This window comes from Lingula anatina, chromosome 1 (assembly GCF_051362555.1).
Source record: "Lingula anatina isolate TDL-2025a chromosome 1, LinAna3.0, whole genome shotgun sequence".
In the NCBI taxonomy this organism is placed as follows: Eukaryota; Metazoa; Brachiopoda; class Lingulata; order Lingulida; family Lingulidae; genus Lingula; species Lingula anatina.
Window position 1 is genome coordinate 2,265,678 of NC_141767.1, and position 20,823 is coordinate 2,286,500.

The following is a 20,823-nucleotide window of genomic DNA, read 5'->3' on the forward strand; positions in this document are numbered from 1 at the left end:
GTAATAATTAAGTAGAACTCGGATCTTTATTCCCATTTTCAAAGAACCTACCTTGCATCTGATGTCTTTGTTGACAAGTAAATTTTTATCTTTATAGTTGAAAATGACATGGACCTTTTTGGTGCCTGGGCCACTGTAAACTGTAACTCAAGAGGCTTTGCGTCATGGGTAATCTATGTAACGTATGTTCCCCAGAAAATTGTCAGAAAGTTTCGTAGTGCCAAAGTGTATTTTAAATTCCCTCCTTTTATAATATTCAGTAACAAGCAAACTAAAGTCGCTCAAAAAATTATCTGTTCTATACATAAGAATATCATGCTTTTCAGGGACGGATCCAGGACTATTTGAAGGGGGCAGGTCCGCGGAAACGAAGTCACCCCCCCCCCCCCCCCCCACACACACACACACACACACACACGCCTCTGGCGTGGGGTTCGGGGTCCGCTAAAGGGCCTCGAAAATTTTTGGTATTTTAGAGCGCGAATGGTGCCATTTGGTAGGGTTTAGAATTATGACTCAGCTGGTCAAAATTCTGAATTCAAGAGGGAAATATATTAGTGTGATTTTTTTCAGAAATCGAAGGGGGGTCAAAACCCCCTTGACACCCCCCTAAATCCGCCACTTATTTTTTGCAGCGTTTTACTTGTAGGAGATAAAGTGAAGAATAAAACCAGTGAAAATAAAATTTTCAAAGCGTTGGACGTTTTGCATTTGTGGCAGTAGGGCCTAACAGACATGTATGTTCCTATCGCGGTTAGACGATAAATTAATTTTTAATTATTCATGGTTCCAGGAGAGTGAAACTTTGATACACACTGCTTCATGAGTGACCCTAAAATGATCAAACATAGTTTGTAATCTGCGCACTAAACAGGGGCAGATCCAGGATTATTTGAAGGGGGGTCTGCGGATGCGAAGCCGACCCCCCACCTTGGCGTGGGGTTCGGGCCCCGAAAAAAAATTGTATTTATGAGGGAGATCGGTGCCGTTTGGTACGGTTTAGAACTATGATTCAGCTAGTCAAAAGTTTTATTTCAAGAGGATGTGATTTTTTAATTGAGAAATCGAAGGGGGAGGGGGGGGTCAGGACCACCCTGACAACCCTCTAAATGCGCCACTGACCTAAGTTTGTATGAACAGACTGATTTTATTACGTACAATTACGTACACAAATGACGAAGCAAATGAATTTGTCAGTACAAGTGACATCAATCATAGGGGTCTAATCCTTTTGGAAGATTTAACGGAGCAGAACGAGAAAATCGCCTTGTCTCTCTCTCTTGAATCAAAGCCATTAGCCCTACTACAGTACTGTAATTTAGCAGAGTCATGTGAATGTGATTGTGAAGGTAGGTAAAATGAAATAATTTTGGACCACAGATGCGTGCGATACGAGAAAATTTATTTAAGCTTTAAATCTCCCTACGAAACCATTATGTATTTAATCAATGATATGAAATGAAAAGCTGATCAAATAAGTTTTTATTGATATGCAACACGTTGGTATATCTTGGTCAGTTAATTAAGATTCCTGCCCCCTTTCCCTCGTCTTCATCCTTCACGAAATTAACTATGTGTTAGCACTCCTCCAGCTCCTGTATACGTTCTCTATTAGCACATTTCAGAGACCATAATAAATGGTGCCAACGGATAACTTTTCGTGCTAACCTTAGATTAGAAGGATTTGTTGAATAAAATTATGCAAAATTATGCAAAAAGTGATAAAATTGATTCAAACAAAGAAAATTGCAAACTTCAGCTTAGTTTTATTTTGTACTTTGAAATGAAAACAGTTTTTAAATTCTAGTACTTTAAACTGAGTTGAATGATCTATCAATAAAAAAAGAAAAACATGCATTGCGATAGGTGCACTAAGTGGTCCATTTATACGCATGCGCAGAAATCTTCCTGTGCAATGTTGTTATCCGAACTTCGTGTGTTGGAATTGTAATTTGATTAATTATGGATTCCCCTGGAAGTTTTGCGGAGGAGATCGACTTTAATGAACTTCAGTTTGAGGAGGTAAGTATTCAGTACTTTTTGCCTTGGCGACTGAAACGCACACGGATAAAAACTGACTCAAGCTTGCAGTCAGTCGCTGTGTTTTGATATGCATTTTCGTTTGTGATAAAACTACATGATGTATCCTTGTAGTCGTCTTGCCAGACGGTATGGTATGATATCCTTATATAAATACTGCTATATAAACACCACAAACCTACTGTTTTGGTCACCAACACAACACAACACAGTGCTGATTTTGTAAGTTAACGTAGAGAGTTAATCAGGTGATAATGATATACTGGCTGGGAAAAACCCAAGGTTACAACAAACAGGGTTGGTGCTCTGACTGAAAAACTACATCCGGATATGGATTTATAATCACATATCGTATGCAAAGGAAATTTGAGTGATATTTGGCAATGCAACTATTTTCAGAATGGATATTACACGGTTTGATGAAAACCAATACAACAACAGAACTTACAAGTTTGATCATTAATAAAATCTGTTCTTTTTGTTCACTAGGTTGTAGGACGAGGAGCTTTTGGTGTTGTCAGCAGAGCCATATGGAGGGGGATCAATGTTGCAGTCAAACTCATAGAGACAGAGGCAGAAAAGAAAGCATTTATGCAGGAGTTAAAGTCCTTGTCAAGAGTGAATCATCCAAATATAGTCAAGTTATATGGGGCTTGCTCTAGGGCACCTGTGAGTGGAATTGCACTGTTCCAATTTTTTTTTTTTTTAACTTTCAAGCACAAACCAGTAAAATACAGCTATCTAAAGCCCCACTCACACACAGCATGGTGATCGAGATTGAGCAAATCTTGATTCTAACGAACATATCTCAGTCCACCATTTTTGCGTTCACATGCACAAAAATGAAGTCATAATTCACCTTGCTAGGTCTGGTAACTGTACTGGCACTCACTATACTAGGGGAGCTATGGTATGTCCTGTTGAATGTGCACATTAGTTTCCAGTCTTTGCAATCATCACAATCATGCTTTTACTTTCAAGGATCACGATGTTCTCTTTGCTGTATAAAATACTGCCCAAGAAATTTTAGAAACTTGAGACCACATGGTGTCTGTTTCCTTTCACTTTCAACTGGACATATAGGAAACTGTGCATTCGCTAACATTGCACATTCATTGCTAACATCAATTGCATTCCCACTAGATATTTTATACTGCGGTAAATAGTTCACATCCATGGAGTCCTACTTGTGAGGTGGATTTATTTAAATTGCAAACTGACAGCACCATTACATTCACAGTGTATATTAGAGGATTTACATTGAAAAAATCAAAAATACAGGCTAATCGCGATTCATTATGCTGTGTGTGAAGAGGGTATAATTTAATGACAAGTGGTTTAAGATTTATGTTTATTTTACTGTCACATCTCGGTTAATTGCTTTGATGGTTTTAACCTTGAAACCAAGTGAAATATATCAGAGAGGTACGAACAATTTTGAAAGAAAATGAGCTGCAACTCAAAGAGAATACAAATGAACATTTGCTGTATATTCTTTTTCCAGGTTTGTCTTGTGATGGAATACGCCGAAGGTGGTTCCTTATACAATGGTAATTATACTGCCATACAATGATTTATACTTACTCCTTATGTCTATTATTGTCCACAATTAAATGTTACACGCTTTTATACAGCATGATTATAATGGTACAGAAAAGACAGACAAAATTATCAAAGTTACTGGGATAATTTACAAGAAAGATAATCCAATCAGACTGACTTTTTAGCTCAAGGTGTGTTATTAGGCCTAAGAATTATTTCTTTTGAGTTGGGAATAATAAGTAACGTAGATTTCTGTTTAAAGTGCAATGTTATGGCCACGTTATTGGCAATGACAGATGCAGGTTTTAGACGTAGTGTCTGTCTATTCTCCTGCACAAAAAAGTACAGTTAGCTTTCATATTTGCACATTGGTAGAGGCCTGTCACATGACACATTGTGTACTTATTTCTGTCGTCTTTCTATGCCTCCTCTTGTTTCCAAACTTTTCTGTATTCTAATCAACACCAATAGGAGGCGTGTAAATCTGATTGCATTCAACAAGAGTCCCATCAGAGTTAATTGGGGCGAGTAAATGCCGAGTTATGGAATAGAGACAGTTGAGCTTGGTCACAATTTGATGCTTTGGAGTTACAGAGCCCAATAGTTTTATTGTGAATGAGACTGTATGATATTATTTCAGCGTTACACGGGAGTGGACCCCAAGTGCAATACAAAGCTGCCCATGCCATGAGCTGGAGTTTACAGTGTGCTAAGGGGGTGGAGTACCTTCACAATATCAAACCTAAGAGTATCATCCACAGAGATCTGAAACCACCAAAGTGAGTATGGTAATGACTTGACCTTTTTAATGGGGAAAAATTGTCAATTTTTAATTGGGAAAAATTGTCAATCCTTCAGACTCGTAATTATGAAATCATTATAGATTATATTCTGTAGGCAATTTTGGTTTTGGTTTAACTGTATAGAGTAGAACTGTCGGGCAGCCTTATTCTAATTTTAAGAATTGATGACTTAAAAATATTGTATAGTATCTGTTAAATTTACAGTTGTCCCCAATGAAAAGATCAAGCCATTACCATAATTACCTACCTCTTTATAGCAGTTATTGCCTTTGGTAAATGTGTTTCATTTACATCTCATTTTGCTTAACCGTTGTTGATGTGAATATCTAACTCTATACAAGTGTCCTGCCTAAGATGTGATATGGCATGTTGAAATTTATCTCTTTGTTATATGAAATCCATTCTATTAACAACCTTCTCCGGTCTCTGACATCAGATGTAAGAATTCTAATCCAAATTGGTTCAACTTTCAGTCTCTTACTAGTCAATGGAGGCACAGTGTTGAAGATCTGTGATTTTGGCACAGCTTGTGATATACAGACACACATGACAAATAATAAAGGAAGTGCTGCCTGGATGGCTCCTGAAGTCTTTGAAGGTGAAGAACCAACTAACTTTATTTCCTTTTTGGGTTATCTAAGTGGATATAAGCAAAAGTTTTTCACTTAATGTGTAAGAAAATCTGAACGTAAGAAATTGTTCAATGTGAGCTTTCAAAATTTGATTTGCATCTGGAACCAAATTTTTAAAAAATCTCATCATTATTGACAGTTGTGTGTCAGAATGGTCCAGATATTTTTTTCATCAAGAGATAATTGTATGGTTAAATCAAACAGACTAAAATGCTCTGCAGACATGCAGTAACTGTCCTACTCGTCATCACGGATAAAGAATTTATGAACTGGCTATAATTTTTAAGGCAGCCATTTGGATTTACAGTAGGACTTTTGGTCCAATTTTTCATAACTGCTGGTAGGAATCCCTGACTGTTTTCAGCATGTTTTCACTGTCTCTATCTTGTCATGATATTTCTATTTCTAGGGTGTAATTACAGTGAAAAATGTGACGTGTTCAGTTTTGGCATTATTTTGTGGGAGGTGATAACAAGACAGAAACCCTTTGATGACATAGGAGGGCCCGCCTTCAGGATTATGTGGGCAGTACACAATGGTAAGAAACCTGTAATTTTAAGGCCAATAGATTCAATTACTGTGGTTTAGGATAAATCTGTAGTCACCCACAAAATATAGAGAGGTTTGTAGATCTTTAACATAAGGTAGTCCTTAGTTTTTTAAGTGAAACAAGCCCAATAGCATAAAAAAACATTACTAATTTATACAATTTCAAAGCAAGGGTCACTTGAAAATTATTTTGTCGGTCTATGAGTAAAGGGATGGGTTATAATTTTACAGCTCCCATTTAGCAATGAGTACAGCAGAAAGTCTTCAGTCTGGTGATTTTTCATAACTCCAGATTAGTGATATTGTCTTACTGTTTTTGTAAGTTTCCTGAATACTTTAAACATGTGTTTTTTCCCATCATTTTAGGTCTGTTTCTTTGTCATTCCAGGCACAAGACCTCCATTAATTAAGAACTGCCCCAGACCACTTGAATTACTCATGACAAAGTAAGTTACATCGGGTGGTGAAATAAAACCCACTGTAGTCCAATTAAATTTCATGCTAGGGTACCTGTAGAAGAATCACTGCATTATTTTTGCCTTGAGCATTACATAGATGGTACAAGAGTTAAACGGTTACATTGAACTTAATGATTTGATGTCAGATGTGGAAATATTGATTTTTAAGTGGAAAATGTAGTATTGAAAATGTTTGCTAAATAAGGAGGAGATAACAAAATGAAATATCATTAAATGCTGAAATAGAAAATAAACCCCAACTTTATTTTACTGGTAACTTGTGAAATATCATGTTTTTCTCTCCAGGTGTTGGGCAGCCAATCCAGTGGAAAGACCTTCTATGTCAGAAGTGGCAAGAATTATGGAACATTTAGCTCAGGTATTGTCATATATACTAACTGTTAGTCTCTATTGAGAATCAGATTAAGAATTTGAAATGCATTCAACAGTTTCTTTTTCTGATGGTGAACAATTTGGATTCATCTGATGATGAGTAGTCATGTGGTGACTTATCAAAGTAACTTGAAGTTCATTATAGTTTACTGTGACCTATATTTAAAGCAGAGTTAAAAAAGATAGGAAAAACATTTTGCTTAATTAATTATTTTTGTTTTACCTTTACCAGCATTTTAAGTCCAATTTACAATGGTAGATAATGTGACACAAAACTACACCCACAAAAGTGTTAAATCTGTAAGACGTCAAAACATCAATATTTATTGGACTTCCTCTTTTTTTCCAGTTTTTCCCAGGGGGTGATGAACCTCTTACATATCCAGATTTGGATGACTCTGGTGGAAATGGTGAGTACTGTCAAATTAGTCACTGTTAACTGGTGGAAATGGTGAGTACAGTTAGATTATTCACTGCAAACTTATGGAAATGAGGAGTCAATCAGATGCTGTTGTCAGTAAGTGATTTTTTTTCACGGTATGTTGACAAAAACTGCAACTGCACGTTTGTACAGATCAGTCATTCTTTCTAGTGTGACAACTTATTTGTTTAGTCTTTTGTTAAACTATAGAAAAAAATAATCTGAGTTCATTAGCAACAACTCACCACTATACACCTAATTCAAAATTTTGCTTTTATAAATTGGCAAAAGAAAAGCTACAGAAAACAACCAGAGGTTGGAGAACTGCACTGTACTAAGACCACACATACAAATGATGACTTTGGCTTTGGGATTTTATAGTCAATTTTATGCAATATTCTGAATAACTATTTTCACCAGCAGACAACAACCACCGTCCAGTCTATTCAGATTTTGTGTTCAATATTATGCAACATTCTGAATACCAGAAAACTTTTTTTTCTCACCAACAGATACCAACCAGAGTTCAGTGTATGACACCCCACCCCCAACCAACACCATGCATACCATGACCACCCATGAGTTAAGACACACCATTAAGGAGGCTCTGTCCAGACAGAATGCTATCCAGGGAGAACCTGTGCCAGTCCTTACCCCGACCACACCCAGGGCCACACCCACTGTGGTGGAGGTGAGGACTGTACTGTTTGTCTACATGTGTCATTTAGGTTATGGGTACTACTATAATATATGATAGTATGTTAGAGTAGATTGATAAAACTTTTTGACATATGATATCATGTTCGTGTTTTTATGATGATTTCACTAATGGCAGAAGTTAACTTGAAATACTTGATTTATATTTGTTGTGTTTGCGTTTTGAATCACATGGACTGGAAGTTCTTTATAATGTTGTTTTTTTCTGTACTGAAATATAAAAAACTGCTAGAAAAATGAACAACTTTCTGTACCTGTGATAATACTTTCTACCATCCTGTTTCTCTCTGTGTTCACCAGGACAATGACCCTGACCGCGGAACAAGTGCCCCTGCCTCATTAGCGGCCAGCAGAGAGAACTTGGACAAGTCCTCCAGGTCCAGTACTCCCTCCGTGGAATTCAAGCGTTACTCTGCAGACTTGAGTAAACTGGATAAAAAAGATATCATTGCAGCAGGGGCCCCTGGGGCAGGTGCCTCCACTGGCAAAGGTAGATTTTGTGTACTGTGGTTAAAGTGCATGATGGTTTTGGTTGTTTTTATGATGTTCCACTTATAACTTTATATATGTACATAATATTGTTATGTAAGCTTTTATTCTCCCTGTTCTTATTCTTTATTGTTTGTTTTAAGTGGTATTCTCCTCTGTAACATGAGGTTTCCTGGCAGTTCTTGGATTGGTGAACATATGTCAGCATGGCTGACTGCATGCCTTCCTTACCTGCATGATTTCCACACATTTTGGTTCCTGTTATGACTCCTATTTTGCTTGAATAAAAATAATTTAATTTTATTTGATAAAGAGAATAAAATGCCTGTCAAGTTCTGGTTTTCACAGCATTTAACAGACAAGGATATACCAAAAATATAGGAACATTGCAAACTGAAAGTGAAAGGGTTCTTTTCACTCCTCACTCTTGCTCAAAAGATCTAACTTCTAAGGGATAGGGGTTTTTAATTTGATCAGTTACCAGCTGAAGGGTAGCTGCTGCCCAAGTCCCTGATGCTTGCAGACTACTAATATTGCCAAAGCTATTTAACATATTGGTAATTAAAGCCCTATTCAGTGATATAAGATCAAGATATTTTTCCAAATATTACACAGGAGGACTTTTTAGTCCTGGCAATAGAATCATATCTGTGACTATAAGTTATCGCATGTCAAGATAATACCACATGGCTTCCAGATTATTGTATTCAAAATTCCTTTACTATACATTTTTTCAAAAAAAGCTTGATGAATATCATTTCTAATACATAATGGGGCTTTAAACTTTGGGTTGTGGCTAACAAATAACACTGATATTAGTAACAAATTGTGTTTTTGTAGAATACTGCACGAAGTCTCACTCTCTTGCTCAAAACTAGATAAAGCTGAATGGTGATACTATATCTTTATATATATCTATACTGATAATTAAAAGCTTCTTTGTACCTAACCTTACTGTATTAAGTATACTATTGCTTACAATTTGGAGTGATTAACCATATATTAATATTGTGTGATCGTAACACATGTTGTCTGTCCGTAGCGCTGGGGCACCGCCGTGTTGGCTCACACGGCTCCGCAGCTGCCTTATTAGCTAGTACGCAACCTAAGCCTTCTAGTGCAGGTGAGATCATTTACAATATTAACAGCTAAAAATTCTGGCATGCGTAGTGAAAAAACATCCAAGTAGAAATTTTCTCAAACCTCATCTAACACAATGACACACTTTTAAGTGTTAAAACAAGAAAGAGTTTGATAATTTTCTGTATTTGGGGGGGAAAAAACTGACATATGATGTACACAATAAATCCTACGTTTTACGAGTAAATAGTAGGATCAAACTATTTTAAACCTTCAGAAAAAGAAAGAGAAAATATTCAGTGCAGTGCACATTTAATTGTTCAGCTGTCACAATGTCTCTAATTGTGTTTGCACAGGCTGGTAAATCAGCTGAGGCATTGACATGTTTTACATTGTAAACATTACTGGTGTTGTTTTCGTTTAGCATGCTTTAGTCTTTGATTCCTTCACTCCCTAAAGCAATTGTGTGCATTTAGAATATTTGCCAAATTTGATAAAGATTTTTTTAATCTGCTTTTTTTTTCAAAATAAAATATGTTCACTTCACACGTTAATACAGAACACATAACACCAGTAGCTTTTATTGCTTTTACATTTTATTTTAAATTTTGTCTTCTTGTCATTTGATGTTAAATCTTGTCATTTTCCCCTTTGCCCATTAATTTTGCATGATTTTGAGCAACAAGACATGACCTCTTTTGTTCTAGTGCATGGCCACAGACGTTCAGGCTCATACGGAAACACCCCTCTTGAAACCACGCCTACTAGTTCTCTGAATGTTCCCAGTTCCCATAGCAACTTCCATCATGTTCCATCGGCTCCTGCTCAGTTATATTCAGGACAAAACCTTGAGGTGCCCCAGGCACAAAACGGGACTGCCCAGAGGAGCGTCTCCTGGGCCCCGGGAGAGACGGCCGCAGGTGGTTTAATCTTTTCATCTTACTTTTATTTTTGTGGAAAAGGTTGGACATTTTACACACGTTTAATCCCCATTTTGGGGCTCTTTTTCTGTTCATGGTTTGTGTAGCTCCTTTGGGGTTAAACAGTGTTATTATAATCAATGAAAATATAATGTTAAAATTGCCCAAAGAGTGATGAAAAAGTTATTCTGAAATACCTGCAGGGGATAATCAACAAAATTTTTTATCATTTTTGTGTCATCATCTGTAACTAATAGTCACTGATTTGCCTGTGTCACACTAGGTATATCAATTTGCACCAATGTTGTCATGCATTTCGAATATCTTAGAACATTTGTTCACACATTTGAGCATGAGTGTTATTTTCTTGCATCTTTGAATTCTTTGAGTTGACTTGCTTGTGTTTGTGTGTAGATTCCACGCCTAGGCGCACCACACGCTTTCTCAGTGATTCACAGCCTTCATCCAGTCACTCTGTTGAACCCAGTACAGTGGGTTATAATTCACAAACTAACCAGGGTAAGTTTCACACTTTCAACACATGACATTTTATTAATTACAAAATATAGCACACCAGTTTGCAGGCAATGAAGTACTTTCTACTCAGGGAAATTGCAAATATCATGTTATGAATTTTCTATGGATTTTACAGGAAGTAATACCTACACATGCAAAATTAAATCTGATAATTAAAAGAACAAGAATGAAAAAGAATTAGAATTAAAAGAGAAATATGTTCTATTTAAATATTCTACACTGGGAAAATTGTATTATTATCAATAAATTCTAACAAGTAACTAAGCAGTAAGCTGAAAGGGCCTGGGGTATAAAGGGAAGCTTGGCCAGTTATCAGCATGCAAATTGAGGAAGAAAAGGTCAGAAAATATATGCATGACATCCATTTCAAAAGACAATTTTATATTGAATTGTATTTTTTTATTGGGGAGGGGGAGGAAATGTAAATATGTATAAAGCTAATGTAAGCAAGTTGTTCTTCACAGACAAAACCAAAACTTAGTTTCAGAACTGTTATTCCTACCTGGTGTCTCGTCACATTTAAGGTGTTTGTCTCTGCTTGCTAACCAGCTCTTGGTGTGATTTCATTCAATTTGATTATTGTAGTGCTGTTATTTAATTCAATTTATTTTGAATATCAAATACAAATGTTTGCTGTACATTTGCTATTTCGCTCTTGCTGTGTGCCTGCTGGCTTGATCTGAAGCCTAAGACTGGGTTCCCATGCCTAGATCGATCCATCTGGATCTGTCTAACTCCCTGGAGAGTCTCACTAAATTGCTATCAACTAACTGGCTTAAATGTCTGTCACACCTATCGAATCAGCTAGGGGGTAAAGATAATTACCCCCTAGCAGCTATACAAGGCTTGACAGACATTTAATCCGTTTACATTGATAGTAATTTAGTGAAACTCCCCAGAGAGAGATATCCATCCAAATATCTGTGGGAATGGTCCCTAATATTGTTGGTGAGGTTTTGAAATGTATATAGTGTATAAGTAGTGGTTGCACACATCTCTAACCAGGTATTTGCTAGGCTAAATGGGTTTCTAATCTCAGTTGTTAAGAGTAAAGAAGGTCAGAAGCCACTTGGGATGAAATATAGTAGAATTTAATTTTCTGTGTTTCAGGTGTAAATCATGGGGAATATTTGGCAGCAACTTTAGCTTATGCTTTAGAACCTCATCTACAGGTAGGTTAATGAAATCATTCATTGTAATGTGAGAAAATGAAAGGCTTAAATTGATATAAAATAGTAACACTGAAGATTGAAGAGAATAGTCTTTAACATTTGCTGAGTTCCAGAGAAAATTTTGTCTGCCCATGAGTATTATATCAGTCCTGTGATTTATTATCAGCAGTCTTGCCCATTTGTAATTAGCAGTTATGCTGTAGAAGAAGATAAAATGTTGCCTTTCTCTTTTTTGATAATAAATCTGCCCACCAATTTAAGTCCTGTGACTTTTCTTCCAGCCCTTGCAATGCAAGTTCCAAGATTTGTTGCCAGCAGTCTTGCACATTTGTAGTTGGTAGTTATGTTGGAAAGTCAGATGTTGTCTGTTCCTTTCATGAGCATAAATTGCCCACAAATTTAAGTCCTATGACTTTTCTTCCAGCCCTTGCCACCTTGTCCATCTTCCCAGGAATCCATGTCTATTTACCAGGCCCACTGCCAGGTAAAGAACCCTGAAATGATGCAGTATAAATTAACTTCAGTCGTTTATTATGTAATCAAAATATTTAAATTATCTGCTGTCTTTGCTGGGTTCAAAATGTGGAGACTGAAATTTGTTTTAGTTCAGACTTTTAAGCAAGTTTTCTTTTTAAAAAATAAGCATTCATGCAAATATGTTTGGGTTTTTTGTTTATATTCAACTTATGTGGAAATGATGATTGGAAGTTGTGGATTTATGCCTCCATTAGATATATATCTAATTTTTTGATAAATTTATAATCTTCAGTTGGCTCATGAGTATCTGAAAGTTCAGACAGAGATTGCATTATTGCTGCAGAGAAAGTAAGTGTTCTAAGCTGGGTGTGGGTCATATGTACAGTCATCTGTAGTGAAGAGGTCTTCCATTTGTTTTTATTTTCATGAATAAATAAGTGATCAACTGAAAAGTTTAAACTATTTTGTCTTTTTTTACCAAATATAATATGGATCTATATATACTGCAATTCAGATTAATTGTGTTTGTTATATTATAAGATAACTATTACCCTAAAAAGTGAACCTGAGGTTGTTATAGTGTTGTGATTCTCCAACCAATATCAACTTACCAGTTGTAACTTTTGTCTTGGTGATGCTTTAAGGTTTTTTTACTATTTTAGAGAAGAGTTGAAGAAAGAATTACACAAGGAAGCAGACAATGAGCAAATGTCAAACAAATTTGAAAATGAATGGAGGCAGCTTTCTAGTGAAAATGTAAGTATTGATTCTTGAAAAAAGATTAAAATGTCATAGAAGGAGGATATTTTAGCAGCGTGTGACTTTATTTAAAAGTTACATTAGAAGTGAACAAAGGTTTCCTGTAATGCATTAAAACCACTTCTCCTACTTTCTTAATTTTCTTAAAATATTTTTAAAACGGCACCCTCTTTACATCTCTAGTTGTAAGCATGACCTTTATATCCATCCCTCTAGTTTCTTCTGAGTCCACTAAATGATGTAGTAGTGCATGATGCATTACTGCTGCGTGCTCAATAACATAGGTATTCAAATCAGGATTGACGGAATTGATAGAGGGTTATATATACATGTAGCACAGAAAGAAAGCAGAAAAGACCTATTCAAATATTGTTATTCAGGAAGTATAAGATGATACCCTTTGGTATTTCTTTAAGTTATATTATTTGAAACTTTATATTTGCATTCAGCTGGGTTTAGTGTCAAAGATTTGACTTCATATGTAACTTAAAAGGTTCCTAATTATCAATAGTACTGATGAGGGAAGACTGTTACACACAAGGGTTTTGCAAACTGAAGGTTTTCATAAGCAATGTCTTCAAGATTTGTTTGGTTGTTTTGTTTTGTTTTGTTTTGTTTTCTTATGTATTATTCAAATTAACTCTTCATTGGCTTTAGATTTCCAAGCAGACACATATTTTAAACTACAAATGCTTTCAAACACATTTCTCATAGAAATTGGTAAAGCTTTAATTAGTATCGCGATTCTGAGAAAATAATAGAAGAACATACAAAAAGAATAGTAGTAAAATAATTGGTTGAAAAGAAGTTTATTGCTTAGACATATTGAAAAAAAAAAAGAGATGCAGTACAATATATTAATTTAAATATTAAGTATTATTTAAATATTTACCTTGCTTTCTGACTGTTAAACTCTCACTATTGAACAATGGTCTATATAAATGAACATTCACTTGTTTAATTTTAGCAGTTGTAAGTAGATATTCTAGTAATTCTACCCTTTTAATATGGTTTGACTTGAAAAAATGAAAACAAAAGAGCATGTAAGACATTCAGTTCTTTAGTAAATCCACTGATCTAAAAGTGTTTTCCAAATCAAAGTAAGTCGCTGATGTATTGTTACAAGCAAGTATTCAACAGCCTAGACTTTATCATTTTGATTGATATTTGATAGCATAGCCAGGTGAAAAATAAGTGGCATCAAGACTTCAGTTGAATAGCTGTTGCTATATGCTAGGAATTTAGATTAGGAAAGATTGAATGTAACTTGAATATGCATGAGTTTGTTGGTAAAGGTAAATTTTGCATCTTGGTTAAGAGGTAGACATGTTTTATTTGGTAATTTAGGACTTGCAGAGTTCAGTTGCCCTTGATAAGATGAATTTTGATACACAACATTTTATCATTCCAAATGCAAAATGAGTTTTTAGATTACAATGAGAGGAAGAATGAGGTAACTGTCTCCTTGTGTTGAAGATAAAAGGCACCATTGAGACAACAGGATTTTTCCTAATGATAAAGCCACTGTCAAAGGGTTGTGTATTTAAAATAAAAAAGCTGTCGAGTGTTGTTTCATTCAAATGGCAGGAAATGGCTCACACCTGACTGTGTTGAATACAGATAGAATACTAGAGCATTCTTCAATGTGAAAAACTTCACATCAGACTTATAAGGGCTGTCAGTCTGCTGTCACTCTTGTCTGTAGGTATGGATTTCTGCGAGCTCTTTTGTCAGTTTGAAATTACATTTGAAGCAAGTGTGGATTCCGTGTAACACATGTAAATCACTACTGTTAGTTTTTCTACTGAAATAAAGTCCACATGCCAAATTAATCACTTGGTCAGTCAAAAACCTACTTACCGCATTTATCCGTCCCTCTAGTTTGTGACAGTCTGTCAAATGAGGTAGTAGTGTATGACACATTACAACTGTATGTGCAAAAGCATAGTTATTCAAATTTATGTTAGCAAAGACAACCAAGGGGTGTGTATGAGACAATGCTCTCTCATATTTTTAAAGTAATGCAATTTAAAACTAGTTGGTGGCATTTGGTTGGGTTTAGGGCGATTCGTTTGACATGTCAACTTCCTTCAAATGCATCTTTAAGGTATTGCACACATCTGACAGCTGGGGTGTTAGTGCCACAGATGTTCCTTTTTTTGCTCCTTTTTCAGTTTACCTTGAGATATATTTAGTCAGGTGTTAAAGGCAAGGATACTGTCTCTTTTTGTACCTAGTTAGTTTGCCTCCAGCTACAGTTGCATCAAACAAATGTGACAAGTGAAGTGTCGAGGGCAAGGCTGCCGCTTTTATGTTCTCTGTTCCTCAAGGTTGTGTGCTGTTGTTGATTGCTTTAAGCATGGCAATAGATTAAAGGCAGATACATTTAAGTCACTTATAGAAGTATTGCATTGTATCAGAGAGACTAGTTTAATAATTACATCCCCACCATCACCTGGATAAGGTAAGCTAGTGACAAATATTCCCTTGGTCCTTGTAATGTAATTAGGGACTCCCGTACCCTCTTAAAACACCAGTTAAATGTTCTTTGGCTCATCATCATAATTTTTTTTTTTTTTTTTGTCAAAATATTTTGATGAATTATTTCAAGATATTTCCAGGTGTAAAATTTTGCCTATATGGAAACAAAAAGCTCCTTGTTAGGTGGTTTTACTGTCTGTTATTTACTTGACTGGTAAAAAGATTGGTTGACTGGTCTCTATACTGTTTTTCCCTAATGTTAAAAAAAAGATACCTGACTTGCTGAGAAATATCATGTGATGTAAATTAAATATGTTGAATATACAAGATTTTGAAAAATTCTTTGAATTTATGCAATTTGAAATATTAATTAATTTTTAAGTGAAATTTTCAAGTTTTTATTGTATCAGATGATATAAGTTTTGCAATCTATGGTGAAGCTGCAAGTGAAATGGCAATGGAACCCCAAACCAAGAAAAAATTTCTAAAGGAAATACAATTTCAATGTTATATTAGCCAATGTTGCTGTGAAGAATGGAGTTATGGTGATTTATGCCTCTGCCAATACATGGTAAACTATTGGATAATATTGCTATGAATAAGAAGGAAAGGTTAAAAAATTTCCTTACACCTAAAAACACTGGGTGCAAGGGTCTGGATATTATGATAGTGCTAGATATCAGGGAGGTATGACACCACATGAAATGGTTTCTATAAAAAAATTGCCCTTATGAAGCTGAGTTTCTAATACTAATAGTCTAATACGTATGCATTTTAAATTTCAGGAAAGTTTGGTTATTCTTCATGAAAACCTGAAGAAGCAGTCAGAAATGATACGTCAGCAGCAACATCAACGGATGCAGGCACAAAGCAGGAACTGATACTGTTGGTGCCTAAGATACGGCAATACTACTCCTACTGCAGTTCTTTGGGACACAAAGTGAGCACCGATATACCAGTGATGCTGCTTAAATTATATGACAAATGAACCTACTGCAGCAGTGACAGGGCCACAGTGCAGGAAGTGATGCATCAATATTGAACCTACTGCAGCTGGGGCAGGGCCACATTGCAGGAAGTGATATATCAATATTGAACCTACTGCAGCTGGGACAGGGCCACATTGCAGGAAGTGATATATCAATATTGAACCTACTGCAGCTGGGACAGGGCCACAGTGCAGGAAGTGATATATCAATATTGAACCTACTGCAGCTGGGACAGGGGCACAGTGCAGGAAGTGATATATCAATATTGAACCTACTGCAGCTGGGACAGGGGCACAGTGCAGGAAATGATGTACGGATATTGAACCTACTGCATCTGGGACAGGGGCACTGTACAGGAACAATTGACTGTTGTATTCTCATTAATGTTTGAAGTCAGAACTGGTATGATATATTAGCATATGTCCATGTACACACCATTGTCTGATATAGTATTCAAGTGCTTTGTCTCCTGGCAAAGAACAGTCTCTGTGTTAGCAGTGGTACAAGTATCTGAAATCATGAATGAGGTACCATCAAGAGCACTGTGAGCTACATTCAAATATAAAGAAAAATGCTCCTGCTACTTGCTGTACATTTGCCCCATGGCAGCAGCTTTCCACTGTATTACTCTGCTCTTAGTAGCTAATTTAACCAGTAGAATTAATATGCACTCAAGGACGACTGGCATGGCCCCATCCGTAATAAATTAGTGGCCTTTTGCATTATGAATTAGTTTCCACAGATGTGTTTCCTCTTGGACGTGAATGTTAATTACCTGTCTGTGTTGAATAATTCTCTCCTGTCAGTGAACATACCAGGTCTTAAACAATGGCCTTGTAGTCTGATAGCTGGTGCAATGCTTTGATGTATGCACTAGTTCATACCTGAACTTGAAACTGAAAAAAAGTTAAAAAGAAAAACATGAGCTCAAATTTGATTAATTTATGGAATTTTACTAGATTCATTAGGCCTGGCTATGTGATTTTAAGCATTTTTAAACATTTTTATATGCAGTACTGAACCTAGTTGTCGGCTTGTGATTCCAGTCACATTTTTTTACCCCTTATTTTAGTCAGTACACGTACATTTGTTTGAAACGGGTCAAAAAGAGAATTAAACAGAGAATTGACAAATCGTTGAATTGTAATTTTATGTAGACAAGTAAGGCAAAGTTTTGTGAAACACCATCTGAATAATAAGTCGCATGCTTTAAAGCGTCTCTTTATCTGGTCCCCTGACCGTGACCTCTCTGAAGGAAAAAAAAAAAATTGTCCCTTTGTTTTATGTACAAGTGTCTACTGTTGTATAGTTGTATATATATAGTGCCATGGTTTTTATAGCACTGTCACTGGAGGGTGATAATTCATGATATTTTTAATTCATGGTTACATGACACATTAAGAATTATACTCCTTTGTACACTGCCGGCAGTGTTGTTAGAGGATTCATATATTATAGTGTATTACATACATTAAAAGACAATAAATATTCCTTCCAAAATGTATTTCTTTTAGTGATATATGTTGAAATTGGTAAATCTTATCGCCTCTTATGCAATATGTACTTCAGTTTGGTAAAAATTAATGGTCTGGTTTGCATTGGAAGTGCAACTGCTGTTTTTAGAAAAAAACGTTGGTACCAGTATGAAAAGTAGTCTGGTTCAACAGCAACAGTTTTTTTTTTTTTTTAATTAAGAAAAATTAAAGCTTCTACAATCGGTAAGAACTCACTTTCATAGTTTGCCTTGATCAAGACATCTCTCCCCTCTTTAATAATAATCTTTCTTAAGTTAAAGCATAATGGTTCATGAAGATATACATGTAACCCCCCCCCCCCCCCCCATCCTCTTGGATTAAAATATTAATGGGTCTTATCTTGGTGCAGTTTCCTTCTCCAGAAGTTTGATTCCATGTAATCCGCATTACAACATGCTTGTAATCATTTCACAGCTTTTAAAAACGTATTTGTCTAATTTGATAAAATGATAATATTGGTTAAAAGTTGTTTTCATGTAAATGAGGTAGTAAATGTTTTACTTAAAATTTGCTGCAAAATCTTATAATTCACTTAGTCTGCAGAAAGTTGTGTAGTTCAAGCATATCTGCTCCTCTGCTGGCCCGCTGCAGCACTAAAGCTTCAAATTTTGCCAAGCCTGGGAACCTAGGTTTTTATTAATGATAATTGACTAAACTTAACCATGTTTACATAGCTTCTGTCCCCCAAAGTGCACCAAATTGAGATATTTTGTAAGATTTTTTTAATATCAGAACTCATGCGACATGAAAAGTTACTTGGTGTTATGCACCCCTGACATGATACTGACAAAAGTCCATTGTTTTGACATTTTTGTGAGAAAGTTTTTCAACTTGGTGATGGTGTTTATCACTGATGGGAATATGTCTGTACTGAAAAAGTCAGTCTAAAATGCAAGCCTTTTTTGTACAGACTCAGATGTGTCTGTACATATAGCCGTCACCTCTGTCTTTTGTTGCCGTTGCCATCAAAATCGCCATGGAAATCCGTTTTACCTTTTGGCTTGTTTTTCTTTTTAGGGGAATTGGCCCACTATCCTCATGTAAAATAAAGTAAACAACTGATGATTTATCCCAAGTCAGATGAGATACCTAAATTTTCTGTCTTGAAGACCTCAAAATGGACCCTGATCTGTACAGGTTGATCAAGTTGTGTAAAATTCCTCGTAGTCTTTCTGTAAAAGCTCCTCATAAAAAGGTTTAAAAAGGAATTTCATTTTTAAAAACTGATTGCCTGCATCACAACTAATAAAGATCTAAACACAGAGGTCTTTTGAGAGAAAACATCATCACAAGGAAAACTACAGCTGGAAGTTTCCTTCTTTAGGTACCAGTTAGTTTTTGTGTAATTTTAATTGAATAAACATTATCTGCAAATAAATATTTCATATGTAATGATTAGATATTTTAATTAGAACAGTACATACATGCAGTATCTGGCAAAATACATTTGCTTTTTGTAACCAGATGCTGATTAATTATTTACTCAAATATGGGTCCTGGTTTCTCATTTTTGTTACAGGGATGCATGTGGTCAATGAAAGCTGACAAAAACATTTGTCCTTCCAAGAAAACAAGTATTTCCTTCTAGATATGAAATATTTGGGAGAAATTGGAGATGGAGCACATTCTTCGGTGACATGTTAAAATTTAACTTGTATTTAATGGGAGTTTGGTTGAAATACATTTGAGACAGATTTAATGCCACTGTTGTTTCTCATGTTGTAGTGCTTTATCCTACCTTAGTAAGTGTGATGATTTTGGACTAATATCAGGATATGCCAGTGAAAAAAAGGATTTTTGTAGAGCACACCCATTTGAAAATTAGTTAAATAAATTGGCACTGATGAAACTATGAGGATTTTCCTTTTGGAATTATGTTTATTTTCATTTATTTTATTGTTTGTTTAGAATTATTTGTTCATTTTATTTGTTTTATTGTTTGTTTTTATGCATATTGCCATTGCCTGTGCATGTCCTCACTGTGCACTTATCAGAGTAAACATAATAAATGTATGACCAGGTGATTTATAATCCTCAAACTTATTGGGAGTGATTCAAACATGTAGCACCAAAATACAGGCAAGTTAAGATAGCAGATTTAATGTACCACAAAAAGTGAGCAAAAAATATGCTTGGCCAAAAAGTTTGGAAACTTTGTTATTTTGAATAATTATAAAATAATCATATGAGCTGAGGTAAATATTTTAACTAAGTATTGATGAGCAATGCACTCACCATTCGTTACTTTTTGAAATTTTGCCAGGGAAAGGAATTCTGTGGGAATCATAGCAACATTTACAGTATGTATGGGGGGGGGGGTCAAATTTCATTTTCACAAATCATGCAGATGGAGTGCAGCAAGGCTTGACAAAAAAAGTAAAAATTTCAGGCATACAGTACATATGTAGGATACAGTTTATAAAAGTCCAAGCCTCCATGATCTATAATGTCAAGACTTGTTCAAAATTTGTTGTGGAAATATAAAATTTTCCTGTCATGGATAAACCCAGGTAACACAAGTAATCACTTCATATGCATCTTATTTATGCAGTTTTAGTGAATATTTCATTTTTCCTACAAGTACATTTTTAGGAGCAACTTTGTTCTCCCACAGGCCTGAACCCATCTGGTACCAGTTATATTTTCCAATTGCCCACATTTACAATAGTACATATTAACAAATAAATGGTGATTACGCTCTTAAACATTGTGGATTTTTTTTTTTTTTTTTTTTTTTTTTTTTTTTTTGTGCAACAGTACGTGATTATTTTCAGCTTTGTATGTGTGAAATTTATGCCGTCTTGTTTGAGAAATTTTCAACTTCTACTT

General features: G+C 35.5%; 1 protein-coding gene across 4 annotated transcripts; it reads left to right on the plus strand.

Moving 5' to 3' along the window:
• The first annotated feature begins 1,883 nt into the window (after window positions 1-1,883).
• LOC106163922 (mitogen-activated protein kinase kinase kinase 7) lies at window positions 1,884-17,963 on the plus strand. 4 transcript variants are annotated; one of them, XM_013541644.3, is made up of 19 exons: window positions 1,884-2,022; window positions 2,530-2,709; window positions 3,545-3,590; window positions 4,223-4,361; window positions 4,859-4,983; window positions 5,427-5,555; window positions 5,955-6,012; window positions 6,331-6,403; window positions 6,767-6,827; window positions 7,351-7,529; window positions 7,856-8,045; window positions 9,087-9,167; window positions 9,832-10,044; window positions 10,459-10,563; window positions 11,692-11,753; window positions 12,178-12,237; window positions 12,523-12,578; window positions 12,893-12,986; window positions 16,256-17,963. In XM_013541644.3, the coding sequence occupies exons 1-19, from the start codon at window positions 1,963-1,965 to the stop codon at window positions 16,349-16,351; spliced, it is 2,007 nt and encodes a 668-aa protein (XP_013397098.1). In that variant the 5' UTR covers window positions 1,884-1,962; the 3' UTR covers window positions 16,352-17,963. The 4 variants fall into 4 exon arrangements, with proteins under 4 accessions (XP_013397098.1, XP_023933287.1, XP_013397106.1 ...); XM_024077519.2 differs by lacking the exon at window positions 10,459-10,563; XM_013541652.3 differs by lacking the exon at window positions 9,087-9,167.
• Window positions 17,964-20,823: the final 2,860 nt, after the last annotated feature.